General features: G+C 42.7%; 1 protein-coding gene across 1 annotated transcript in view; it reads right to left on the reverse strand.

Annotated features, from left to right (window-relative positions):
* The window catches only part of PIGB (phosphatidylinositol glycan anchor biosynthesis class B), a 188,844-nt gene that overhangs the window by 37,766 nt on the left and 124,641 nt on the right, over positions 1-26,437 (reverse strand). The window contains exons 10-11 of the mRNA XM_069222435.1: positions 24,171-24,390; positions 10,659-10,839 (exon numbers count right to left, since the gene is read on the reverse strand). Of these exons, the coding sequence (XP_069078536.1) occupies positions 10,659-10,839; positions 24,171-24,390 (401 nt within the window). The remainder of the gene's footprint in view (positions 1-10,658; positions 10,840-24,170; positions 24,391-26,437) is intronic.

Below are 26,437 nucleotides of genomic sequence, written 5' to 3' on the forward strand. Positions count from 1 at the left end.
TGATTTTGCCACTGAGCTAAGTCTTTTCTTCATCTGAAACACGGCAGGGCCATAAAGGGGTTGGGGGGAGGGGCAAATTCCTCGGATACCCCTGTGAGTTTCTTAGGGTTTATAACGATTTTTATAAAAGGCAGCAGATTTAGAGCTTGTGCTTTTTTTGCCATGTTCGTATTGATACAGTTGCAGATGGGATTGAGTAGAGCATATTTGTGAAAAGGAGAGTTCAGAGAAAATGCTGCTCTTTCCAAAGCTGGTTTGTTCAGCTTAATAGTGTACTTAATGCAGTAAGAGTTTGATGGTGGACCGCAGCTGAATATGTACCAATTATTTTTTTTCCCCTTTGGTATGGCAGTGTCTCTCACAATCGTCATCATCATCTTCCTTTTCCATCTGAGCCCTTGTTTTCAGTAAGGTACATAAATATGATCTTGAGATGTTCTTTTGTTCATTCTTGATGGTTTTGTCACAGAGCTCATAAATTCAAATGCAATGGTGATGAGTATGAAGGAAAGAGCTGAGATACTGCTTCGAGACTTTTGGAAAGACCTCCTGCCGCAGCTGTTCAGGGTTCCTCGGCTTGATGCTGACAAGGACGAAGGATTCAACCCCCATGGTCATGCATTTTAATTCTTAATTATCTAACTTGACTCTGTGTTTGTGTGTATATATTTATATATATATATATATATGGAAAATGTCACTTACCCAGTGTACATCTGTTCGTGGCATTAGTCGCTGCAGATTCACATGCTGTGCACATCCCGCCATCTGGTGTTGGGCTCGGAGTGTTACAAGTTGTTTTTCTTCGAAGAAGTCTTTTCGAGTCACGAGTTCGAGGGACTCCTCCCATTTCGACTCCATTACGCATGGGCGTCGACTCCATCTTAGATTGTTTTCCCCGCAGCGGGTGAGGTAGGAGTTGTATATGCTAGTAATAGTGCCCATGCAATGGAGTGAATACGTATGTACATAATGTAGTTTAAAGTAATATATTTACAAATATACAGATGTTCAAGATCAACTTCTAAACGGCTACAGGCTCCCGGGGAGGCGGGTGGGCGCATGTGAATCTGCAGCGACTAATGCCACGAACAGATGTACACTGGGTAAGTGACATTTTCCGTTCGATGGCATGTGTAGCTGCAGATACACATGCTGTGCATAGACTAGTAAGCAGTTATCTCCCCAAAAGCGGTGGTTCAGCCTGTAGGAGTTGAAGTTGTTTGAAACAATGTTCTTAGTACTGCTTGGCCTACTGTGGCTTGTTGTGCCGTTAGCACATCTACACAGTAGTGTTTGGTAAATGTATGAGGCGTAGACCATGTAGCTGCCTTACATATTTCGGTCATTGGAATATTTCCTAGAAAGGCCATGGTAGCAACTTTCTTTCTAGTTGAGTGTGCCTTTGGTGTAATAGGCAGTTCTCTGTTTGCTTTAAGATAACAGGTTTGAATGCACTTAACTATCCATCTAGCAATGCCTTGTTTAGAAATTGGATTTCCTGTATGAGGTTTTTGGAAAGCAATAAATAATTGCTTTGTTTTGCGAATTAGTTTTGTTCTGTCAATGTAGTACATTAACGCTCTTTTGATGTCTAATGTATGTAGTGCTCTTTCAGCTACAGAGTCTGGCTGTGGGAAGAACACTGGTAGTTCTACTGTTTGATTTAAGTGGAACGGTGATATGACTTTTGGTAAAAATTTAGGATTTGTCCGTAGAACTACTTTATGTTTGTGTATTTGAATAAATGGTTCTTGTATGGTAAATGCTTGAATCTCACTTACTCTTCTTAAAGATGTGAAGGCAATTAAAAATGCAACTTTCCATGTTAAGTATTGCATTTCACAAGAGTGCATGGGCTCAAAAGGTGGACCCATGAGTCGTGTTAAGACAATGTTGAGGTTCTATGAAGGAACTGGTGGTGTTCTTGGTGGTATAATTCTCTTTAGACCTTCCATAAATGCTTTTATGACTGGTATCCTAAATAGAGAAGTTGAGTGCGTAATTTGCAGGTAAGCTGAAATTGCTGTAAGATGTATCTTAATGGAAGAAAAAGCTAGCTTTGACTTTTGCAGATGTAGTAAGTATCCTACGACGTCTGTGGCAGATGCGTGTAAGGGTTGAATTTGACTATTATGGCAGTAATACACACATCTTTTCCACTTATTTGCATAGCAATGATGCTGGATTTGGGTGTCTGATCTGTTGTTTGTGTTGCGTTAACAGATCTGGTATGTTTGGTAATTTGACATGAGGCACTACTGAGAGGTCTAGTAGTGTTGTGTACCAAGGTTGTCTTGCCCATGTTGGCGCTATTAGTATGAGTTTGTTTTGACTCAACTTGTTTACTAGATATGGAAGGAGTGGGAGAGGGGGAAAAGCGTAAGCAAATATCCCTTACCAACTCATCCATAACGCATTGCCCTGAGACTGATCTTGTGGGTACCTGGATGCGAAGTTTTGGCATTTTGCGTTTTCCTTTGTTGCAAATAGATCTATTTGTGGTGTTCCCCAACTCTGGAAGTAAGTATTCAGTATTTGGGGGTGAATCTCCCATTCGTGGATCTGTTGGTGATCCCGAGAGAGAGTGTCTGCTAACTGATTCTGAATTCCTGGAATAAATTGTGCTATTAGGCGAATGTGGTTGTGAATCGCCCAATGCCATATTTTCTGTGCCAGGAGACACAACTGTGTTGAGTGTGTGCCTCCCTGTTTGTTTAGGTAATACATCGTTGTCATGTTGTCTGTTTTGACAAGAATGTGTTTGTGGCTTATTATGGGTTGAAATGCTTTCAGCGCTAGAAATACTGCCAATAGTTCTAAGTGATTTATGTGAAACTGTTTTTGGTGAGTGTCCCATTGTCCTTGGATGCTGTATTGATTGAGGTGTGCTCCCCACCCTATCATGGAGGCATCTGTAGTGATTACATATTGTGGCACTGGGTCTTGGAAAGGCCGCCCTTGGTTTAAATTAATACTGTTCCACCATTGAAGCGAGGTGTATGTTTGGCGGTCTACCAACACCAGATCTAGAAGTTGACCCTGTGCCTGTGACCACTGTGATGCTAGGCACTGTTGTAAGGGCCGCATGTGCAACCTTGCGTTTGGGACAATGGCTATGCATGAGGACATCATGCCTAGGAGTTTCATCACCATTTTGACTTGTATTTTTTGATTTGGATACATGGCCTGTATTACCTTGTGAAATGCCTGAACCTTTTGTGGACTTGGAGTGACAATCCCTTTTGCTGTGTTGATTGTCGCCCCTAAGTATTGCTGTGTTTGACACGGCAGAAGGTGTGACTTTGTGTAGTTGATTGAGAAACCTAGTTTGTGGAGGGTTTCTATGACATACTTTGTGTGTTGTGAACACCTTTCTAGCGTGTTGGTTTTGATTAACCAATCGTCTAGGTACGGGAACACATGTATTTGCTGCCTTCTGATATGTGCAGCTACGACTGCTAGGCACTTTGTAAAAACTCTTGGCGCAGTTGTTATTCCGAATGGCAACACCTTGAATTGGTAATGTATCCCTTGGAATACAAACCTTAAGTACTTTCTGTGTGAAGGATGTATCGGTATATGGAAATATGCATCCTTTAGGTCTAGTGTTGTCATGTAGTCTTGTTGTTTGAGTAGTGGGATTACGTCTTGTAATGTCACCATGTGAAAGTGATCTGATTTGATGTAGGTATTTAATGTTCGGAGATCTAATATAGGTCTCAGACTCTTGTCTTTTTTGGGTATGAGAAAGTACAGAGAGTAAACTCCTGTTCCTTTCTGGTGTTTTGGTACTAATTCTATAGCTTCTTTTAGTAGCAATGCCTGAACTTCTAGTCCTAGAAGATCTATATGTTGTTTTGACATATTGTGTGTTTCGGTGGGACATTTGGAGGGAATTTGAGAAATTCTATGCAATAACCATGCTGGATAATTGCCAGTACCCAAGTGTCTGTTGTTATCTCCTCCCAATGTTTGTAAAATTGGCTTAGTCTCCCCCCACAGGTGTTATGTGTTGGGGATGTGTGACTTGTAAGTCACTGCTTGTTTTGAGGGATTTTGGGGCTTTGGAACTTCCCTCTATTTTTTTGGAATTGTCCCCCTCTATATTGCCCCAGAAAACTTCCCCGCTGATATTGGCTTTGATAAGTGGGCCTTGCTTGTGAGGTTGTGGCTTCTGTAGGTTGACCTCGAAACCCTCCCCTAAATTGTGTTTTGCGAAATGTGCCTCTGCTTTGTGGGGAGTAGAGTGCGCCCATGGCTTTTGCGGTATCAGTATCTTTTTTGAGTTTTTCAATAGCAGTGTCAACCTCCGGCCCAAACAACTGCTGTTCATTAAAGGGCATATTCAGCACGGCTTTTTGTATTTCCGGCTTGAATCCTGACGTACGCAACCATGCGTGTCTCCTTATCGTTATTGCAGTATTTACTGTCCTTGCAGCCGTATCTGCTGCGTCCATTGATGACCGTATCTGATTATTGGAGATACTTTGTCCTTCTTCTACCACTTGTTGTGCCCTTTTCTGGAACTCTTTGGATAAGTGTTCTATGAAATGCTGCATTTCGTCCCAATGAGCTCTATCGTATCTTGCCAAAAGTGCTTGTGAATTGGCAATACGCCATTGGTTTGCTGCTTGTGCTGCCACTCTTTTACCCGCAGCATCGAATTTGCGACTCTCCTTGTCTGGAGGTGGTGCATCTCCCGAGGTATGAGAGTTTGCTCTCTTGCGAGCTGCCCCAACAACCACAGAATCTGGTGTTAATTGCTGCGTAATATAAACAGGGTCTGTTGGTGGTGGCTTGTACTTCTTCTCCACCCTTGGAGTTATGGCTCTGCCTTTTACAGGATCCTGAAATATTTGTTTGGAATGTTTTATCATTCCTGGGAGCATAGGTAAGCTTTGGTATTGGCTATGAGTGGAGGAGAGTGTATTAAACAAAAAGTCATCCTCAATTGGTTCTGAATGCAAGGTGACGTTATGAAACGCAGCAGCCCTTGAGACCAACTGCATGTAGGATGTACTGTCTTCAGGTGGCGACGGCCTCGCAGGGTAACAGTCTGGGCTGTTATCTGATACAGGAGCATCATAAAGGTCCCATGCATCAGGATCATCTTGACTCATTGCAGTATGAGTCGGGGATTGCATCAGTGGTGGAGTGGCTACCGGTGATGTGTGCATTGATGGTGGTGGAGATGGTGGTGGAGTTGTTTGTCTTGCCACCTTTGCCTGTGGCTGCTTGTCCTTTTCTTGAAAAGCAAGTTTTCTTTTTGTTTTAATTGGGGGAAGAGTGCTTATCTTCCCTGTGTCTTTTTGAATGTGGAGCCTTCTTTGAGTGTAGTCTGGCTCAACAAATTCAAGTTCCTCTCCGAACTTATGTCTTTGCATCTGGGAGGACAATCCCTGTTCCTCTGTGTAGGAACCTGTTTTCGGTTCCGAGGCTGGATGTTTCGGAATCGAAATCCTTTTGGTCGCCTTTTTGGGCTCCGAGGAAACCTTCTTTATTTTCGGCGTCGTGGTGTCTCCATTTCCATTTGTGTCTCCATTTCGGTGCCACTGTCTCTGTGCCGAATCTGCTCGGAGCAGCTGTCTCGGGCCCGAGATTGTTGTGTGGCGGTATCTCGACCGGAGTCGGATGACTTCGCCACATGCATGCCTTTTTTCGGTGCCGATGATCGGTCACCTATTTTTCGGGTTAAGCCATGGCCTGTTGGCGGTGGCGTCCCCTGGGCTTTTGTTGTCTTCTCGTGAGTTTTATGTTTCGACGTCTTACTCATGGTTTTCGGTGTTTCTTCGGGATCGAGCTCGTCCGAGTCCGATTCCTGGATGGAGAATGTTTCTTCCTCCTCCTCGAAATGCTCTTGTCCTGTCGGCGCCGACGCCATTTGCAGTCTCCTTGCTTTTCGGTCTCTTAGTGTCTTGCTGGACCGAAACGCTCGACAGGCTTCACAAGTATATTCCTTGTGTTCCGGCGACAAACACAAGTTACAGACCAGATGCTGATCTGTATATGGATACTTGTTATGGCATTTTGGGCAGAAGCGGAATGGGGTCCGTTCAATCAGCCTTGAAGAGACACGTGGCCGGGCCGACCAGGCCCCGACGGGGGAAATCGAAAAAACCCCAAAGGGCCACCGGAGCTCTTCAAAAGTCGGTGTCGATCTGTTGTAACTAACCCGATACCGAACGCAAACAATACAGACGATTTTTCCGAGATTCTAACTAACTTTCCGACCCGAAACACGGAGCGAAAAGGAACACGTCCGAACCCGATGGCGGAAAAAAAACAATCTAAGATGGAGTCGACGCCCATGCGCAATGGAGCAGAAATGGGAGGAGTCCCTCGATCTCGTGACTCAAAAAGACTTCTTCGAAGAAAAACAACTTGTAACACTCCGAGCCCAACACCAGATGGCGGGATGTGCACAGCATGTGTATCTGCAGCTACACATGCCATCGAACATATATATATATATGTATGTATGTATGTATGTATGTATGTTCGGTGGCATGTGTAGATACACATGCTGTGATTATTCCACCATCTAGTGTTGGGCTCAGAGTGTTACAAGTTGTTTTTCTTCGAAGAAGTCTTTTCTCGAGTCACAGGCTTGAGTGACTCCTCTCGGTGCTAATGCGCATGGGCATCGACTCCTTTGTTAGATTGTTTTCTTTCCACTGTCGGGTTCGGATGTGTTTTTCTCTTGCTCTGAGACTTTTGACTCTGAAACTTTAACTTCACTTTAGTCTACCGTCGGTATTGTTTCGATCACGTTTCCATCTGCAATCGATCCGATAGTACCGTTGGGATCAAGAAAACGCCCTTTCGGGCACCTGCGCCCTACTTGGGCCTGTTCAGGCCTACCACGCCATAGCCTGATGGATCGGTCTCCACTCCGATTTTGTCCTCGTTGCCAAGCCAAATTCCCTTACACTGATCAGCACTGATCACCACATGGTATGTAATCTTTGCCTTTCTCCAGAACATCGAGAGGAAGATTGTGAAGCCTGTCGGTCGTTTTGGTAAAAAAAGACATATAAATATAATTATAATTGTCCACAAACCACTCCTCGCATTTCCCGGGGAAGTACACGAACATTAAGCATCGTATTAATTTATTCAATCTTCATCACTTCCATAATCTCATGAATGCTAGTACAATGAAACCAACCCAACGCGTTTGTTCATTCTTCATGGTTTTGTCACAGAGCTCATAAATTCAAATGCAATGGTGATGGGTATGAAGGAAAGAGCTGAGACTACTGCTTCGAGAATTCCATTAGACCTCAAACTGCAGTTCAGTTTCTCTCAGCGTATTCTTCGTGCTCCACTACCCAGATTTCAAAGGTCAAAACAGTCACATTTGGTGAACGGACCTTCTTGGTGGCTACAGCAAGAGAGTGGAATAAACTGCCAGTATATCTTTGTCACTGTTTTCTAGTCATTGGAAAGGAGTTGCTGACATTCTTTTTTTTAATCCAATTTTAGTAATTAAAAATGTAATTTTATTTGATTAAGTATCTGCTGTGTTATCTTTTACAGCACCGTTAGTGTACACGTGCTATATAAGTAACAACTCTTGGCAAAAGTGAACGTGCGAAAATAATGTAAGTTATTCTTGACAAGGTGCCATGAACGCAAGTGAGAAAGTATAGCTTTTCCTCAGTTGGGTTCATTAGTCTTCAAACATTGGCCAGGCCATTATCTTCAATTACATTACATGAGAAGTGGGATGTCATAGGTATAGATGTGGCGGCAGCTAGGTCCATGGCCAGTGTCCAGTCGACTCCAATCATCATTTGTATTGAGACAAATGTGGTAAGCACTCTGGAAACCTTAGAGGGAAGCTAGCTTCGGACTGGTTGAGGGCATATACTGATCCAACCAAAATAGACCTATTAGATTTTGATAGTTTTACCAACATATATATCCTTACTTATCTATTCACGTTTTCTGTAACTTAGAAGGTAGGGATTTCCTGGGAAGAATCACAACCCCACACATCTTGGGTCTAGCATGGTAGTTGTGTTTTAGCTTTTCAGGCTCCTGTGAAAGGCGAGTTTCCTACGTGAGGGCTGTCATCCTGTTTAGAGCAGAAGTATAATAGGTACTGTTTTCTTTTGATGCAGTGCAAGACTCGTGCCTAAACATTGTGTGCTGTATTGAACAACCTGAGGGTTCCTGGGGGCAATTCTAGTTGCGTGTGAGACAGTCGGAGCTGGTTACAATATCGAAGGAAGAGAAACAAATACAAAGGAAAGAAATCAGGGAGGGATATAGTAGTGTTATGCATGCCAGTGTACTACAGTGATGACAGGAAAGGTTGTGAAAATGTGTAGCTTCCAGAGAGGAAGGAGACCGACATAGTAGACATTTGGGGTTAGGCTTCACCTTTAAGCTGTGGGTTACTTCTCCAAGCACTTTTGTATCCTGGCCACCATTGACAACTAGGATGATGGTGTTTTACTTCATTTATGGTAAGCGGAGTAAAGCTCATAGGCTTAATAACCTGTTGATTGTGTGGAAATAACAGATCTGACTAGACTTGGGATTCCAGGAGAGGGTGCTAGACTTATAAGGATCCTTCAGCAGTAGGCTAACTCTGATATTCAGCTGATGGGGGACTGCAAAGGATGAGGAGCCTGGGGAGGGCAGAAGCTGAGATGTGCTTTCCGGGATAGGGTTCAGTTGTCTAGTGGGTGGATCAACCACTGTCTGCTTCAGGGTTACTGGTCACAGCCTTTCACCAGAGCCTCGGCAACTGAACCCAAGTCTTTTGTATCCAAGCATCATTGAGACATTCTGCACACATGCTCATTCTGTAGACAGGCTACGTGTCCTGGTGGAGAATATTCTCTTTAAGATGGGCAATTGCCTGGAGAGATTTCCATTGAAGTCAGTGTGAGATAGTATTAGAACTTGGTCAGTTCATCTGGTTCAAAATATTCCTATGACCCAGCAACTACAGTGATCAACCTCATGGACTGTTACAGAATGCAATGTTTAATGTCCCATTTGCAACGTTTCAGTGCCAGCAAAGCTTTTATTTTCATGATGATTTCTGCTGAGATGTGTACAGTGTGACCATCTAAGTTGAATGGACCGTTTCTATGGGCAGGTCTGGGGGATCCTGTTGTGCATGTTCATGCTTCACAAAGTATGCAGTTATGGGGAGGTGGGTGTCATTCATTGCCACATTCCTAGGTCTGATCTGGTGTGCTCTCTGGAACGCAAATGGGGGTTGTGCATTCAATCTTAGAAGCTCCTGCAGCAGCAAGGGTTACAACATCTTTTCTGAACCGCTCCAGTATGCACGAAAAGTGTACATTAGAAATATCATCTATCCTCCATGTAGATAAGCTTAATGTAAAACTGTCATGTCTTCGGCAAAGTCATGTGCTGTAGAAACCGTCTTCCGATTCATCAAGATCTCAGCCATAGTTAGTCCGTTTTGGAAGATGGCCAACTGTGTTCTCACTGACCTAATTTCGATCTCACTTTCAACAGACTGGTATCCATAGCTCCTACTTTGGAGCAAATGGCTGTAGTTTTCACATGTGTACAATTAAGAGTTGCTCTCTGGGAGTCAAGGAGAGAGGAAGCGTGCAGTGCCATGGAAATCTCCACCACCTTGCAGAACAGCAATTGCCTTTTGAAGTAGATATGATTGTGTTGAGCTTGCCCAAGAAGAAAAAAAAAGTATCAAGGGGAGAGCTAAAGCCTGTCATAAGATCCCTGCCTTCAGGAAGGGCAGAGGTGTGGTCATGAGAGGTCATCATACAAACAGAGTAAGAACAGCAGCCAAGACGTCAATGTTGTTTCATCCATGTGTGGAATGTTGTTAAAGGATCATTTGAAAGTCACTCCTCTCCTCACTTTCCCAATTGGTACCATGGGCTGCAGTTTTTATCGTATTAAGAGAAGAGGAGTGGCCCGTAAGAACGAAGTCTCAGGGTCATATTTCGAAGCAGCAGGCTGTGCAGAGGCTGGTATTTGATGCGCCCTTATACAGGTGTACCAGATTAAGGTGCATAAGCTAGAAGCAGGGTTCAGGATCTGATCTGCTGCTGCGATCACACACGTACTGGACATGTGGAGTACAACCACTCCCAGCTCTTACCAGCACAATCTGGAGCTACGATGTGTCTGGTACTCCATCCACTTGTGTTCATGCACCGGTAGTTGTGATGCTCTAGTATGGGACTTCTTCGCTCTGGATGTGCTACAAGGTGGGGTGGGGAGATGGCTGTGTGCCATCCTGGGCTGTTCAGTTTTCACATTAGCCATCTCTTGGTCAAGACATTATGCAAAAGCCTGGATGGTTTCTCCCTGGATGCAAATAGAAGGACGTCTGAATTTAGCAGCAGTCTTTTAAAATGTATTTGCTTCAGTATCTGCAATCCTTAGCATGTTCTGAAAGACTTCCCAAGTTGTGGAAGCCACCTGCAACACGTTGTTTACATTTTCACATAATATTATTCAGATTATCCTCACAATACTTTTCTTCAGTGTGAAATGTTAGGAATAAACTGACAAGCAACACAGTTGTGAAAGGATTAGGGCCGTTACTCTACCTGTATCATATGTAGAGTATTAATAATTCCAAAGAACTATACATCTTGTGGCGCATATATAAAGCACTGTAAACATTTCCTTACCTTTTCCAGTACACTGAAGAAAATCAAGTGTGATGGCAATAGTGTTTCATTGAAAAACTCTGCATTGAGCCAGGCCAGCGGACTCATGTAAAATAAATCTGCCTCATCAATGTAAGCATCATGTTCGGTTAAGTCTGGAGGGCACTCAAGGAAGTTCAGCGAAAGTGGACAGTGAACATGGCTGTAAAATAGACATGTATTAAGAATGCTCAAGCATGTACATCCTCTTACAAAGACATACTAGAAGCAGATTGCCTATTGGGTATAAAATGGTCCACAAAGCAAGGAAATGGACATTCAAAATATAAAATAACACACCAATTCATAAAATACATAACAGAACCAGATTTCTTGGAACTTTTTCAAAGAAAAAAATACAAAAATTACTACAGAAACCGGTAACAACAGTGTAGGCATTACATTTTTTTTTAAAGGGACATCAAATCATATATTTCCGAAGAAGGAACTCTAACGTGCTGAGAATAGAGAGTACAACAAACATATTTCCAGAAACCTTTGAAAGTGGATAATAAATATTATCATATAAACATAGCAGTATTGCAAATGGAAATACAGTACGTTGTTCTAGGTGGATGGGTTTCGTGCACACCCATTTTCCTAACCAGTAGGGACAAAACTATCAGTATAATTGCTCTAGTAACTGAAAAAACTGCAATAAAAGCTGCCACAAGTTTTTTCCTACTATTGTCTAGGGTGACAAATGGGGACACTTTAAACGCTGTTTAATTGGTGAAATGGGGAAGAATGAGAGCTACATATAGTTTGCAAATTTCACCCAAGGCATCATTAGTAGTGTCCAAATCCCTAAATTTACAGAAGTGAAGGCCACTTTGTTTAAAATGTTTTTGTTAAAAGCCACAGAAGTAGTAATTTCATTGTCCGCTTTATTGTTCAGTTAATTAAAACCATTACAATAAAAACAAAGTACTAGTAGCATAGTGTGGTAAATCAAATAATTCAACCAAAACCAGGCACTACCTTTGTCATGCCACAGCCCCAAAATTAACATTTTAAAACAAGAAATTACATGAGGTCAAACAAATTAGGAGTAATAAACCATCGAGGTCTGGACGACCTGAGAGGGGAGATAGTGAGTACGGGGCATCTCAGCTACAAAGATAATCATGTGGTGTTCACCCCATTATGTGAGTCCATGCCTTTCCTACCACATCCTCCAGCTCCCCTGAAAAGTCCCTTTCACCAGTCAGGAAAATTGGCATGCAGCCTCCTTGCCCATTTCACAAACAGGAAGCATAAAGACAAACGTTGACCTTCCGTGTAAGCCAAACGCCCATTTCTGATGCCCACCATAAACGTTTCAACATCCTTTCGCCAGGTAAACTGGTTTAACTTCTGGGATACAATGTGGGTTTTGCTAGGAAGTGCAGCACAGCCTTCATACAAAGAGTCACGTTCAGTGGTCAACATGTCTGCAAACAAGAGAAGCCGGGCATCCCCATACCCGACCTCCTCCTTCCAACTCACCTCCGAAATAACCCCGTCACAGACTTCATCTGAATGTAGGATCACGATGGCAGTTCTCCCTTCTCCTGCTGTCACTGATCAAGCAACTAAACAACCCCTCCATTTAGCCATCTAACTTGATGCAGGGAGTTACTTCAGGACCCTCTAGAACATGCAGTTTGGGCACCTGTGCATACGTTATTGAGAGTTTTCACCGTAGTAAACATATTTAGAACACTACCCACAACAGCATTTTTACAGTTGCCCAGTTCTGGCAAGAAATATCCATGTGCACCTTCTCCTGTGAAGTGAAGTAATGTGCATGGCCACCTTGTTCAGTGTTTGCTCCGAAGCCTTCCCTCTCTCTGCATGCCTACCAACTTAGGGCCTGATTCAGAACTCGTGGACAGGTTACGCCGTCACAACGGTGGCAGGTATCCCGTCTGCCAAAATCTAAATCCCATTACATTCTATGGGTTTAGATTTCATAGGACGGGATACCAATCACCATTGTGAGGGAGTAACCTGTCTGCCGAGTTCTAAATCTCGTCCTTATTCTCCACAGCACGCACCACTGTGGCAATACAAATCTTCAAATTTGCAGTGTTTACCCTTAGAGAATTCCATTGTGCATCAATCTGCCTTTCATCGGTAGCAGGTTCTTAAAGATCATTATGGGAGGAAGAACCCTATTGTTTAAAACACTCCCCATTGTGCCCCTTCTTCTAAATCGACTGATTTCTGAACAAAAGTCCTATTCAAAGATAGACACCATTTTTGTTTTCATTGTATAATTTATGGTAACTAAGTTACTTATCTGTAATATTCAACGATGAAATGTAAGTTTTTCCTTTGTAAACAGGCTTTGAGGGGTCCAGGTCAGCCCTACATGGTCATCAGCGGACCCCTATCTATATCTCCGGCATGAAGTAGCTCCAGTTACGTGCCAATGATTTTCTTTCTGACTGCTCCTTTTCTGGCACACTAGTCATATTGTGGACTGCTCCTTCCTGCAATGCCAGTTCACCACATACTTCTACAACTAAATCTGCCCCCATCGACTCCGAGGATCCCACATGGAAAGGTACTATTCTGAAACTGTGTTGATATCTTGTTGCCTGTTATCAACTTATTAATAGGGACCACTGTTTATAGTAATTGTTTTGGAATCTTTATCACACTAACATCTAATCATAACACAGCCCAACAGTTAGAATATACAGCAGGAAAGTGTGTTTTAAAGGGCAGATGCAAGGTTATTCTCAAACCTTAAATTAGTTATTGCTACTTCGATGACAGTACTTCATTACCGAATTTACCACATCCTTGGAAAGTGGATCAGAAAAGCCTAAGTTAGTGGGCAATTGTTAGAAATGGGGTTTCTAGTTGGCAGAGGTATTCACCTTTGTCCAAATAGGGACCAAAATCCTAGTCCGGGTAAGTCACACATAATCAAAACTATCCTGTGCCCACCTTCTGGTAGCTTGGCACTGAGCAGTCAGGCTTAACTTAGAAGGCAATGTGTAAAGTATTTGTGCAAGAAACCATACAGTAACACAGTGAAAACACCACAAAAATACACCACACAGGTTTAGAAAAATATAAGATATTTATCTGGGTAAAATAAGGTCAAAACAATAAAGATTAAATAACCACAAGTTTAGATAACACTTTAGCAAGATTAAAAAGAGTCTTAAATCTTAGAAATCAAGAATTGTCTCTTGATCACACAGAGTATCTGGTTTGTGTCAAAAGTTCACGCACAGCAGAGGAGGAGATGTGTGAAAAAAGTAGGGTGTGCGTCTGAATTTCTGGCACTGCAGAGACAATGCGTCGTTTCTTTCCACGCTGCAAGGGGCTTTGCGTCGATTTCCGGCACACAATCTTGGTTCCTCACTGCGATGCAGGGTTCTTTTTGATGCCTAGAGGTGATGCGTGGAAATCCTGGGCGAGTGGGTCGAAGTCACAGGCATTGCGTCGATCCAGTATGGTGAGGCCTCTAACTCTGTGTCACGCAGCAGGCGCTGCGTCGATTCTTCACTTGGGAAAATCAGGCTGCGTCATTCCAGATCGACTCTGTGTCGATCCGGTGGGGCTGTGCATCAAACTTCTGGCTGCAAGGCAGGCGCTGCCTTGAATCTTCACTCAGGAAGTCAGGCTGCGTCGTTCTGGTTCAGCTGTGTGGCGATTTTCTCATCACAAAGGCTTGAAGTGCACAAGGTCCCCTTTCAGTACAGGTCTGTCTGCCAGGGTCTCAGTAGAGGGTTTGGCAGTCCATTGTGTGAGGGCAGGCCACTATCCTTTGAAATGTAAGTGTCAGGCCCTCCACCCTTCCAGCCCAGGAAGACCCATTCAGTAATCAGATGTGTGCAGGTGTGACTGAGTGTCCTACGTTTGTGGTTGTCTGGGTGAAATGCAAAAGGGAGCTGTCAACCAGCCCAGACGCTGATTGGAGACAGGCTGTAAGGCACAGATGGATTTGAGTGCAGAGAAATGCTCACTTTCTAAAAGTGGCATTTCTAAAATAGTAATATAAAATCCAACCTCGCCAATAAGCAGGGCTTTCCATTACCATTCTGGCAATACTTAATATGACCTGGTTAGCCCTTTCTAGTCAGAATCTACCACTCAAACATTATACAAGGGTAGCCCTAATGCTATCCTATGAAAGGAGCAGGACTGACAGTAGTGGAAGACAAGATTTAGGAGGTTTCCACTACTAGGACATATAAAAACACCCATGTACCTGGCCTGCCTTTTACCTACATAGCACTCTGCTCTATGGGTTACCTAGGGCTTACCTTAGGGCTGAAATATATGGAGAAAAAGGGGAGTTTAAGGCTTGGCAAGTACTGTTAAATGTCAAGTCGAAGTGGCAGTGAAACTGCACACACAGGCCTTGCAATGGCAGGCCTGAGACATGGTTAAGAGGCTACTTATGTGGGTGGCACAACCAGTGCTGCAGCCCACTAGTAGCATTCAATTTACAGGCCCTGGGCACATGTAGTGCACTTTACTAGGGACTTAAAAGTAAATTAAATATGCCAAGTGGGAATGAACCAATGTTACCATGTTTTTAGGAAGAGAGCACATGCACTTTAGCACTGGTTAGCAGTAGTAAAGTGTCCAGAGCCCTAAAGCCAGCAATAATGAGGTCAGAAAAAGAAGAGGAGGAAGGCATAGAGTTTGGGGGTGACCCTGCATAGAGGCAATTTCCAGCAGCAATGCTGGGATGATAATGTATAAAAAAAGATGAGAGATTTTAGGACAATCACTAAAGAAGAAAATTGCGAACTTTTCTGCAATTAATATGGGCCAGTGTAGGGTAAGCATAGCCAAGTCTTCACTAATACGTAAATCAAAAAGTTTGCTACTGACTTAATCCTTTTGTAATGTCTATCTTGCAAATGCTTACAATAAAATAAAAATACACTGTAATTTGTCTGGCCATCTTGAAGAGTGCAACTCCATCATTCGAGGAGATGGCATAAAAATCAATGTCTCTCGAACAACCTAATCTTCGCTTTCTTTAGAGTGGAAACTGGATATCACACTAACCCCACAGCTGTTTTTGTCGTGCCAGTGTAAGAACAAATCTATTTGTTCTATTGAGGAGGTTCACTGAAGTCAGTAATCAACAGTATAATCTATGCTGTAAATACAGTTGTCCCGCTCACGGCTAAGAGCCATTTTGTAATCTCATAATGTCACAGTTGGGTATAGCTGAGTATCTTATGTGGAGCACGTTGGTCTATAGACGCAGGTTGCAAAGTTTTTTTCATCCATGTAGGTAAGACCCAGTCATCCTTTTGCATGACTTTGGAAATCTGCAATATACCACCTAGTCATAGAAGGACTCTGGTGCCAAAGCTTTATCGAATATCTAATTTTCTTTGTCTCTGGTGCTAGATATATTGGTGCTTCATCCCTTAGTAGACAAACCTATTTTTTGAATTTGGCGCTACTCCCAATAATTTGTGGGTAGGAATGGAGCTTGTGCCCTACCCTGTTGCAGAACTCTTAGGGCCATATTTATGGCATAGTGGTGCAGTGCAGCACAGCAAATTGCCTTGCTGCATCACTGGGAAAGTGCAGGAATGTGCCATTTTTAAGGTATACTGCACATTTCTGTCCTTTTCCCCCAGTGATGGCCTTCAATCAGCTGCCTAGCCCCAATGCAGGCACCCTTGCAACATGGTGCAGGGGGGCCTGCTTTGCATGCAGGGATGTTTTTAAGCAGAAGGGGTACATTGCAGCACACATAGAACGAGTAAGTAACAAGGAGAAATAAAGATATTTCTCTTCAGTATTTCTCTCCTGGGGGGGCGTATCTTTTTGGTGCATTACCAGGTTTACCAGGTTTACCAGGTTTGATAAATCTAGGAATGCGTCAAAAACCATGGGAGCCGCGTGGGAACACCCAGGCAACACCCAGGAAAAGCCTCCCTTGTGAGGAGTAATGCAATGCAGTGATTTGCGCTGTGTTTCATTACTCCATATTTTTAAGCCAAAGCCACAGAAAGTGTCTTTGCGTGGCTTCAAAAATCTGTCCTAGAGGTTTGCATCATGTATGTACCACGTTGCATTGTGCTAGCATAACAAAGCTCTCATAAATATGCCATTTAGTACGTCAATGAATATATACACTTAGGTCCTTATTATGATCTCGGCGGTCCAAACAGTGGACCGCCAAGATCACCACCGCGGCAGGACCGCCATATAATGACGCCTGGTGGTACACCACCATTGATGGTGGTGTGAACCGCCAGGCACCATGCTGGCGGTCAGTGGAGGAGGTGGATGTGTCTGAATGAGTGTGTGCATGTGTGGATGCGTCCATGTTTTTTTGGGGGGGTGGTCCTGAATGGGGGTGGGGCAGGTGGGGGATGGAGTGGGGGTTTGGGGAGGGCCTACAGGGAGATCGGGAGAGGATGGGTTCGGGGGTGGGTGTGGGTCTAGGGGCTTGGGAGGATGGGTGTAGGTTGTGGCAGTGGTGGGGGGAGGCTGGCTTGTCACATACTGTTGACAAGAATGAGAATTACTGTCACCAGTATGCTTTCTAACCCGCCAGGAAATCCCTGGTCGAAATGGGATCATTATCCCACCGGCAGTCTATGGTCGACCATCGGGTCGACGGTGGCTACCTTCGGCCCGGCGGTCGACTCAGCCCTGGCGGTGGGTGGTAGTGAACTGGCTACTTCGCAGCCAGTTCACTACTCAAATCATTATATGGCGGTCGAGCACCGCCATGCCGTCGGCGGTCATACCGCCACCGCGGCAGTGCTCGACTGCCAAGATCATAATGAGGGCTTTAATCTGATATGTCACATTCACTAAGCATCATTCATGTATTTTTAATTAAAATATATTTTCGCTTTTTAAGCATGCCTTAGGTGTTCTTTGAGATAACTATCTGCTGGTTAACCATCACTGAAAATCTCAGCCCCAATCATCTCATGATTTCATTATTTCTTATGGTAGAATCTTCTGAGCTAGGATCTTGCATCCTAATATAGCCTTGGATTTTGTGAATAGTAAGTCCCTGTCTACACAGTACTTTTCTTTCTTTTTTATTGAGTAATCAGGGCACTTAAGTGCAACTGCATAGGAACTAGGAAAGACAACTAGAGCCGGGAATGCTAGCTGCAATATATTCATAAATAGAGATCCTGAACGTAAAATACTATTCTACAACCCATGAGAGTCTCCTTCTCTGCTGGTTCCCCTCTCACTTCATCTCTACTTCCTAAACTCTCCATAATTGATGTAGTAATAACCTACAAAGATTATTCAAATATAAAAGTAAACCTCCTCCAATATTTAAAGACACCAACAGAAGTAGACAGATGTAAGATACGGGGTCACAGGGAACACAAAAATGAATACTCGGTCAACAGCAAATCTATAGCGGCATCAATCATGAACAATTTGCCATGATCCTTCTTTTAATCACTATCGTCTCATAGATGCAACAGGTACACTAGCTCCTTTGGGTGTGTCCTTGGTTTTCATAGCAGTCAGAGATTTGTAACCATGTAAATTAATTTGATAAAAAATGACAACTAGAATGCCCACGTTTGGTAGCTTAGTAATACTTGCTGTAAGCATTAATTCACTTAAAAATATAATACCAATAATTGTACCATTTACAGGATGAGATAACTGAACGAGCCAAATTCTAATATAAACTGAAAAGTATTCTCCATTGAACATATGCCATTGATGAAAACACCTTGGAACTTGATAGGAAATTGCACATTTTCATCCCTCATCTTAGAGGATATTCTCCAGTTGGTTTTCTCTATATGTGCCTGAGAAATGTTGTCTAGGTATCTCGCCAATTAAAATATATTAATGGGGAAAGTCTTTAGACAGTAGAACTTAAAACTTTGTTATCCTAACGTTTATTTTTTTTATATCATGAATGCTGATATTGGTATAATAATTACCATCATTCTGATACACAAAGTTTACCAAGTGATAAACAATTATGCTGGAAACTACCAACAACTGTGCGAGTCTACTGTTTGTAGGAATCTGTATCAAAATACAATACTACCCCTCGACACAAGAGATACATAGACGCGCATACCGCTCCTTATCTGAATAAGCATACCTCATTAAAGTCAGAGACACCTGCCAGTTCTCTTTCTTCGAAGATGGTACATTATGTATTATTCCCGCCTATGGCTTAGGCGATCTAATCCGGTGTGGTACTCCAAGTTGTGGGGTTGGCACACAGGGATAAGGTAGTGTGCTAGACAGGTCCTATAGCCTCTGCTATCGGTTTTTGGATGTACTAGACAGGTTTCCATAAACCTGGACTGTTATAGATTGACATCATTTTTTATTTTGGTACGGAATAATTATAATTTCTTGAACATGATCTCCATAACTGTTGTGCTGCAGAGGGCCACAGACAAGGGGTTCAAGTGCAAGGAAGATTGTTATGATCATTAACAATTGTCCAACCATGACACTGTCCAAATGTTTGTAGAAAGAGTTGTACACCAAACATGTCTCTCCATTTTTACCAGGATATACGTAGAAGTGGGTCAGCACCTCAGGGTATACAAAACTGTAGGTGCTGTATATTAAAAATAGCCACAACTTTCAGGCACCAGGGCACCCACTGGACCCAAAAGTGTCATCAGCCCCCACCCCCCCCCCCAGTAATAGAAGGTTTAGAACATCCAAGGCTCTCGGAGTCTGTTGGAGGACAGATACAAGGTTTCCCTGTGAGGTTTCTGATAGTGCAGGCTCACCAATGTGGAATGCTTTTCTGCATCTTCATCATCCAGGCAATGCTCATTTGTCATCTTTGTCTTGCTACCAGGGCTATCGGGGTATTGTGGCTCTTGGGCAGTGTAGTTTCTTAAGGTGTTCTCTGTGCCGTATCTTCAGTCACCTAGACCCATGCAGATCCTCCAGTGGTCAGATCAACTCCTCTGCTCACATGGTAGGTCTGTTCAAAAGTTAACAGCAACAAGGGTGTCCAGGATTCTGGTTTTGCCACAGCCAGATGAGGAGACAGTAAACCACCAAAGTAACTGGTTCTGGTTCTGGCAATGCATCTGTCTGGGGCTGAGGTACAGTGTCCGGATGTCAGTGCAGGAATCCTGAGCTATACTAAGGTCTGCCTCATTTACAATTCAAGGTCTTCTCTCAATCATGGAGAAGTGCATCTTCCTTGTTTGTGTTCCGCTTGTATGTGGTATCTGAGCCAGGGAATCCTAGGTCAAACTAGTTTGGACTGGTAAAGGTGTAGATGTAAACATGCCCAAGTCAGATCCCAAAAGAGATCTAAAAATGCTGGATGATGATTTGTAATACAGGAAGAGAGAGCTGGATTTTACCAAGGCAATAGAAGCCTTCCCTAAATAAAGGAACTGGATGGCAACCTACCTTCACCTAACAGACTAGTTTCATTGCGGGGGTCAGAGCACAGGGACATTCAGACTATCATGATCGGATGGAGAGCTACCATCTTCTGCAGTCAGGCACACTGTGTCCAATAGACACCACACTCCACCCAGTTACGGCAAGGCATGGGAGATAAAGGTCTGTAAAACTGAACTTTAATTGCTGCCACCACTATATGTCAAGTGATACCATGGTTTCAAGTGGCCAGTACACCCCCACCCACTTTTGGACCTGGTCCTATTTGTATGATCACCCCAAACTTTTTGCCTTCACTCCGGCCCTTTGCTGAACCCAATTTTGTTCGCTTTTAGGACTCTAGCACTGGTTAGCTGTGGTAAAGTGCACAAAGTAAAACATGGTAAAATTGGACTACACCAAATTGGTACATTTAATTTACTTGTAAATTGAATGCTACTAGTGGGCCTGCACACTCATTGTGCCACCCACTAAAGTAGCCATTGAAAACATGTCACAGGCCTACCATTACAGCCTGGAGTGAAGTTTTAGAGTGCCATTTTGAATACTGATCTAGCAAAATAAACTTTCTAACAGGCCTAAACCTTCCTTTTTAATACTTATAAATGATATCTAAGGTAGGACATAAAAATATATAGGGCAGGGTGCACTGTATTTCAAAAGTAGGAACTTTGGGTTTGTGTTTTACATGTCTTGCTAGTTTTACTACTGTAAGGCCTATCTCTCTCATTGACTAACACTAAGTTATCTTATTACAGTGAATAAGTGATAACTTTGGATTGAGAGCAGGTAGAGATGTCATGTTTAGACTCAAACAAATTGTAATTTAAGATCCTTTTTAAGGGTAAAGTCAGATGTTAAGTCATAATTCTAAAAATGGCACTTTTAGAAAGTTGGCATTTTCTTGTCTTAACCCTTTGTGCCTTCTGCCAGTATCGTGGGCCACGTGACTGTGAATGGCTCTGCTTTTGGGGTTTGTGGGGTTTCCTTCCATACATTGACACAAAGGGAACTTGGAGTGGGCAGGATGAGCCATCCTGCCAAGATGGCTAAGGGGGGACTATTCCCTGCCCCACTTACAGTTCAAAGGGCTTGCCTCCAGCATGCACAAAGGAACCCGGCATTAGCCTTTTGTCACACAGATTTCTTGGAGCCATGATACGGGAAAGGAAGAACTTTTCAGAACCAAATGTAGGGGGTTGATATGGTCCTCCCCCACATACAAAGGTTGGCACCAGGTATAAATATTGGACCTCCTGGGGCACTCTTCAGTATACACCTGAGCCCTTTGGAAAAAATGTAGTACTGCCATGGGCCCCACAGGACTGCCTTGTGGCTACCAGAGGACTGCCTTGCTCTCTGAGAAGGAAGACTGGACCTGCTACCTTCATCCTAGGCTAACCTGAGTAACTTTAAGGGTCAGCTCCAGGGACACTCCAAGCTCCAGGGACACTCCAAGCTCCAGAGGCCTCCCTGCAACTGCACAGCCCACCTGCTGCACTGGACATCTCTAAACTCTGTTGGCATCTGCTGCAGTAAATTCTCGATCCTCAAGAGAAATCCCCCAGGTCCTGGACCCTTGGCTGACATCATTTGAGCTCCTCCTGTGAAGAAAGGTGTAATTCCGAAGTTTTGGGTTGTTGTTGGCACGAATACGCATGTTCGTGGTTGCAACTCTGCCACACACAAAGGCAACAGTGATCACCAGCGTGAGATCTGGACTTAGCACTACAGCAGTGACAGCCCGATATGACCAACGCGAAGGTCCAGCAATGACTGTCCGGGACATCCTACCAGCTCTTTGTGCTACAGCGATGACAGCCCATAGCATCCAGTCTGCTCTCCTTGCTATAGTGACGTCTAACCATGCCACTCTCCCTGCTCCTTGCAGCCTCCTTCACTGCAAATGGAACTCTTCATACCGGACTTTGAGAAGGTAAACGTTTCTGCTGGAAAAATCTGGTCCCTGTATCAGGCCCGTGCTCCATTGTAGTTGGTCTGAACTCATGACTTTCCCCTGGTCTAGCATAACCAGATGATCATGAGTGGCACTTTGTGCTTTTAGGCACTATACTCACCTAAAACTTTGAAATTGCATATCTCTGTTTTTTCTGATTGGATTTTTGTCGTTCTAATATAATTTTATTTGTTAAGTCTACTTATCTAAACTGGTTTGGGATTTTTCTTTTGTTGTATTTTCACTTTATTACTGTTTGTGTGCTGCCTAAACACTTTACACCTTACCTCTAGGAAGCTCCATTGCATTTGTGCCAAGCTACTAGAGAGTTAGGCACAGGTTAATTTAGTGACTTTTGTGGTAAACCCCGACAAGGATTGTGGTTGTTGCCACGCACCTCATCCAATAATCCTATTTCTTACACCCACATTTGGGAGTTCTATTTAAATGCTACCTTGTGCTTGTTAGGCTTAACTAAGCTCCGTTAACTAACATTATAGTACGTATGTGAAATAAATCAGTGAACTTCAAAATTGTCAATTCACTGGAGGAAAAACACTTGTCAGGCCATATAAAAATGGACAGGGAGACTGCACCTCTTTTCCAAGAGATGCCTAGGAAATGAGTGTCAATAGTGCCTCCTCTTGTAAAGTCAACTGGTGTGCACATATGGGTGGAATTATTAAAAAAGCTTCACTACCCTCCTAAATGTGGGCCACATCAATAGGAAGGGGTACGGGAGGCTTGAAAGTAGCTGGCTTATTAGAAATCCAGCATGCAACTTAAGCAAGAATCCAGAGTTTCTAAGTTTTAACATCTTGCTGCAAGGGAAACATTGCAGTGAAGGGGGGGGGGGAGACAATGAAGGAAAACCGTGGGAGAGTAAAACAACTGAAGTGTACATTTTTATTAATAGTTTATAGCCATCTAAGCTATTTAGATGTAATATTCTGTTTTGGTAATACACCTCATGCGATTTCTATGAGCCCCTGCTATGCATTTTGTTTGTTAATTAAACGGCTGTCAAAATGTAGTGCAGCCTTTGGAAAGTAAGAGACAAGTGTGCAGGGAACTAAGGGCTCCAGAGATCCTGTCAACAATAGTAACTTAACTAGGTTGCAAACTGCAGCCATCAAGATTCTCAGTTCATCCCTGTAAAGTTTCTCTTGCTTTCCTGGGAGTCTAAACAAGGTAATTATATGTTGTCTCTCAAAGCCAACATATATTCCGTCTAATCCGATCATATTACCAGAAACTGACAGATTGGAAAAAGCTGCAAAACAATTAATTGTCATATTATTCTAGTGGGACGGATAATTCAGCTGCTTCCGACACATGAACTGACTAGGGCTTTGGCGTTTTAAAGACTTGATTAGTGCAGCACTGTCTAGTACGAAATTGACTGCAAAATTAGAGAGCCCCTGCCTCAATTTGAACAAATCTTACATGTCCGCTGCCCTCTAAAAAACCCGTCTGCCAGTTATACAGAGAATAACATTTAAACATTCTTCTTGGTTCCAGATGCCTACAAGATTTATTTCACAGCCTACACGCCCAACCGGAAACTGATACCAAGTAAGGGAAACTTGACTTTACAAGCAACGTTTAACCAAAAGAAGCGTTCAGGGAGTTTGATCCGGGTGTCGGGCAGACAACCCTAGGACTCACTGAGCCCAATTCTGAATAAGCTCTGTAGGCCAACAGTGTTAAATATATATATATATATATATATATATATATAACAAGACTGTTCGTATAGGGTTTCCAACTGATGAATGTATATTGATATTCTCACTATCTCTCGGTCTCAAAAATTACAATGCGAACATTGTTGAAGTGCGAAAATTAGTAGCCAATATAGGTTCCTAAACTCAGTACGTGGATCCTCAAACTTTGATAGACGAATGGGCGGACCTACATCTATGCTTAACAGTAATGGCGCTATGAATTCACTCCTGTCACATACAAGTTCGAAAGCAAAAAAAATCAAGTTGGATGAAACACTGTGCAGAAATGCGGCCACAAACATGTTTAAGAGTTCTTTTCAAGTAAAATGCATGCACATTTTCAAAATGAGTTTCTTAACCTCTGTAATTAGAAAAAAAAAATCAAACAATATTCTCAAAATTAATAGTGCTGTGTTACAAACGCCTGCAAATACCGACAGTTACCTGTAAAATGGAGTCGAGTGGCATGGCATCAGTACCCAAATAGACGTTCTGGACTGAACTGATGAGTCTTCCGCCGTACAAAGATGCTGAATATGGCTCATGACGTCCAGAGTGCCTCGCTGATGGATCAAACCAGTATATAAAGCAGGGACGAGATTTGAGAGAAAGAGAAACGCCACTGCTGGTTTCTTCCATGTTTTCAAATGGGTAAGAGAAAAGCCTGCATTTCAGATCAGTGAAAATGTGCCGATTGTTAGACAAATCAACGTCACATCATAGCATATTAAAGATGCTTTCCTACTGCTGTGCAATGAAGCAGAAAGTGCAACTAACCATTATGCATGGATTGCTAAAGTGACGTGTCAAATTCAGGTTTATTACCCCAATACGACAAAATAACATGAGAAAAACACTTTTTATTGCTTATTAACTTGCATGCTACAGTTACTTTACACACACTAACAATCCTCCTAAAAGTCACAAGGGTTATCTTCATTATGATTTTACCCCACTGCACACATTTAACCCCTTGCATGCTGTTTCGGTTAAATACCTTTTATTGAAACAATTACACATGAATAACAACAATGGCATAAACCACATATGCAGCAGATGCGCAGAGTGTAATACGTTATCTCATGAGTCACTGCCCCCTCCCTGCTATCAATGATGGTAAATAACCTATTAAACTTTGTGCATATTTTATATATATATGTATATATATAAAATGTCACTTACTTAGTGTACATCTGTTCGTGGCATGTAGTGCTGCAGATTCACATGCTGTGCCTATCCCGCCATCTAGTGTTGGGCTCGGACTGTTACAAGTTGTTTTCCTTCGAAGAAGTCTTTTTTTCGAGTCACAGTATCGAGTGACTCCTCCTCTCAGTGTTAGTGAGCATGGGCATAGACTCCTTTGTTAGATTGTTTTCCCGCAGAAGGGTGTAGGAAGGAGTGAAAGATTGTGTAGGTACAACTATAGATATGTAATAAGTAAGTAAGATGTCCATGCAAAACTATATATATATATATACACACACATACATACGTACAAATGAGTACTACAACGACTACAGGCTGCCGGGGAGGAGGGAGGGCGCATGTGAATCTGCAGCACTACATGCTACAAACAGATGTATACTAGGTAAGTGACAATCTCCATTCAATGGCATGTGTAGCCGCAGATACACATGCTGTGCATATCCCAAAAAGCAGTTCTCCCAATTAAGCAGTGGTTAGCTTGTAGGGATTGAAGTGGTCTGAAAGAGTGTTTTTAGCACTGCTTGTCCTACATTGGCTTGTTGTCTTGATAAAACATCCACACAGTAATTCTTTGTGAAATCTATGTGGTGTGGACCATGTGGCAGCTCTGCATATGTCTGCCATTGGTATATTCCCTAAGAATGCCAGAGAGGCACCCTTTTTCCTAGTGGAATATGCTTTTGGAGTTATTAATAGTTGCCTTTTTGCCTTAAGGTAACATGTTTGAATACATCTCACAATACATCTAGCTAATCCTTGTTTTGAAATGGGATTACCTTTATGTGGTTGTGGGAAAGCAACAAAAAGTTGATTAGTTTTCCGAAAATCTTTTGTTCTGTCTACGTAGTACATTAGAGCTCTTTTAAGGTCAAGAGTGTGTAGAGCTCTTTCAGCAGTAGAGTCTGGCTGTGGAAAGAAGACTGACAATTCCACTGACTGATTAATGTGAAAAAGGTGAAACCACTTTAGGTAAAAATGTTGGGTTTGTCGTAAGTACTACTTTGTGTTTCTGTACTTGGAAGAATGGTTCCTCTAGAGTAAATGCTTGAATATCACTTACTCTTCTTAATGAAGAAATTGCTACTAAGAAAGCAACCTTCCATGTGAGAAACTGAATATAAGGAGTGCATGGGTTCGAACGGTGAGCCCATTAGTCTTGTGAGTGCAATATTAAGATTCCATGCAAGAACTTGTGGAGTTCTGGGTGGAATAATGCGTTTAAGTCCTTCCATAAATGCTTTTATGACAGGAACGCTAAAGAGAGAATTACGTTGTATGGTTTGTAGGTATGCTAATATGGCTGTTAGATGAATTTTGATAGAGGAAAAAGGTAGGTTTGCTTTTTGTAAATAAAGCAAATAGCACACAATATCTTGTACTGATGCTTTAAGTGGATCTCTATTTTTAGGTTGGCAGTAGTATACAAACCGTTTTCACTTATTTGCATACATTGTCTGTTGGTTTACATGCTTGTTTTAGAACGTTCATACATGCTAATGGAAGCT

The sequence above is a fragment of the Pleurodeles waltl genome, chromosome 3_1, assembly GCF_031143425.1.
Source record: "Pleurodeles waltl isolate 20211129_DDA chromosome 3_1, aPleWal1.hap1.20221129, whole genome shotgun sequence".
Taxonomy (NCBI): domain Eukaryota; kingdom Metazoa; phylum Chordata; class Amphibia; order Caudata; family Salamandridae; genus Pleurodeles; species Pleurodeles waltl.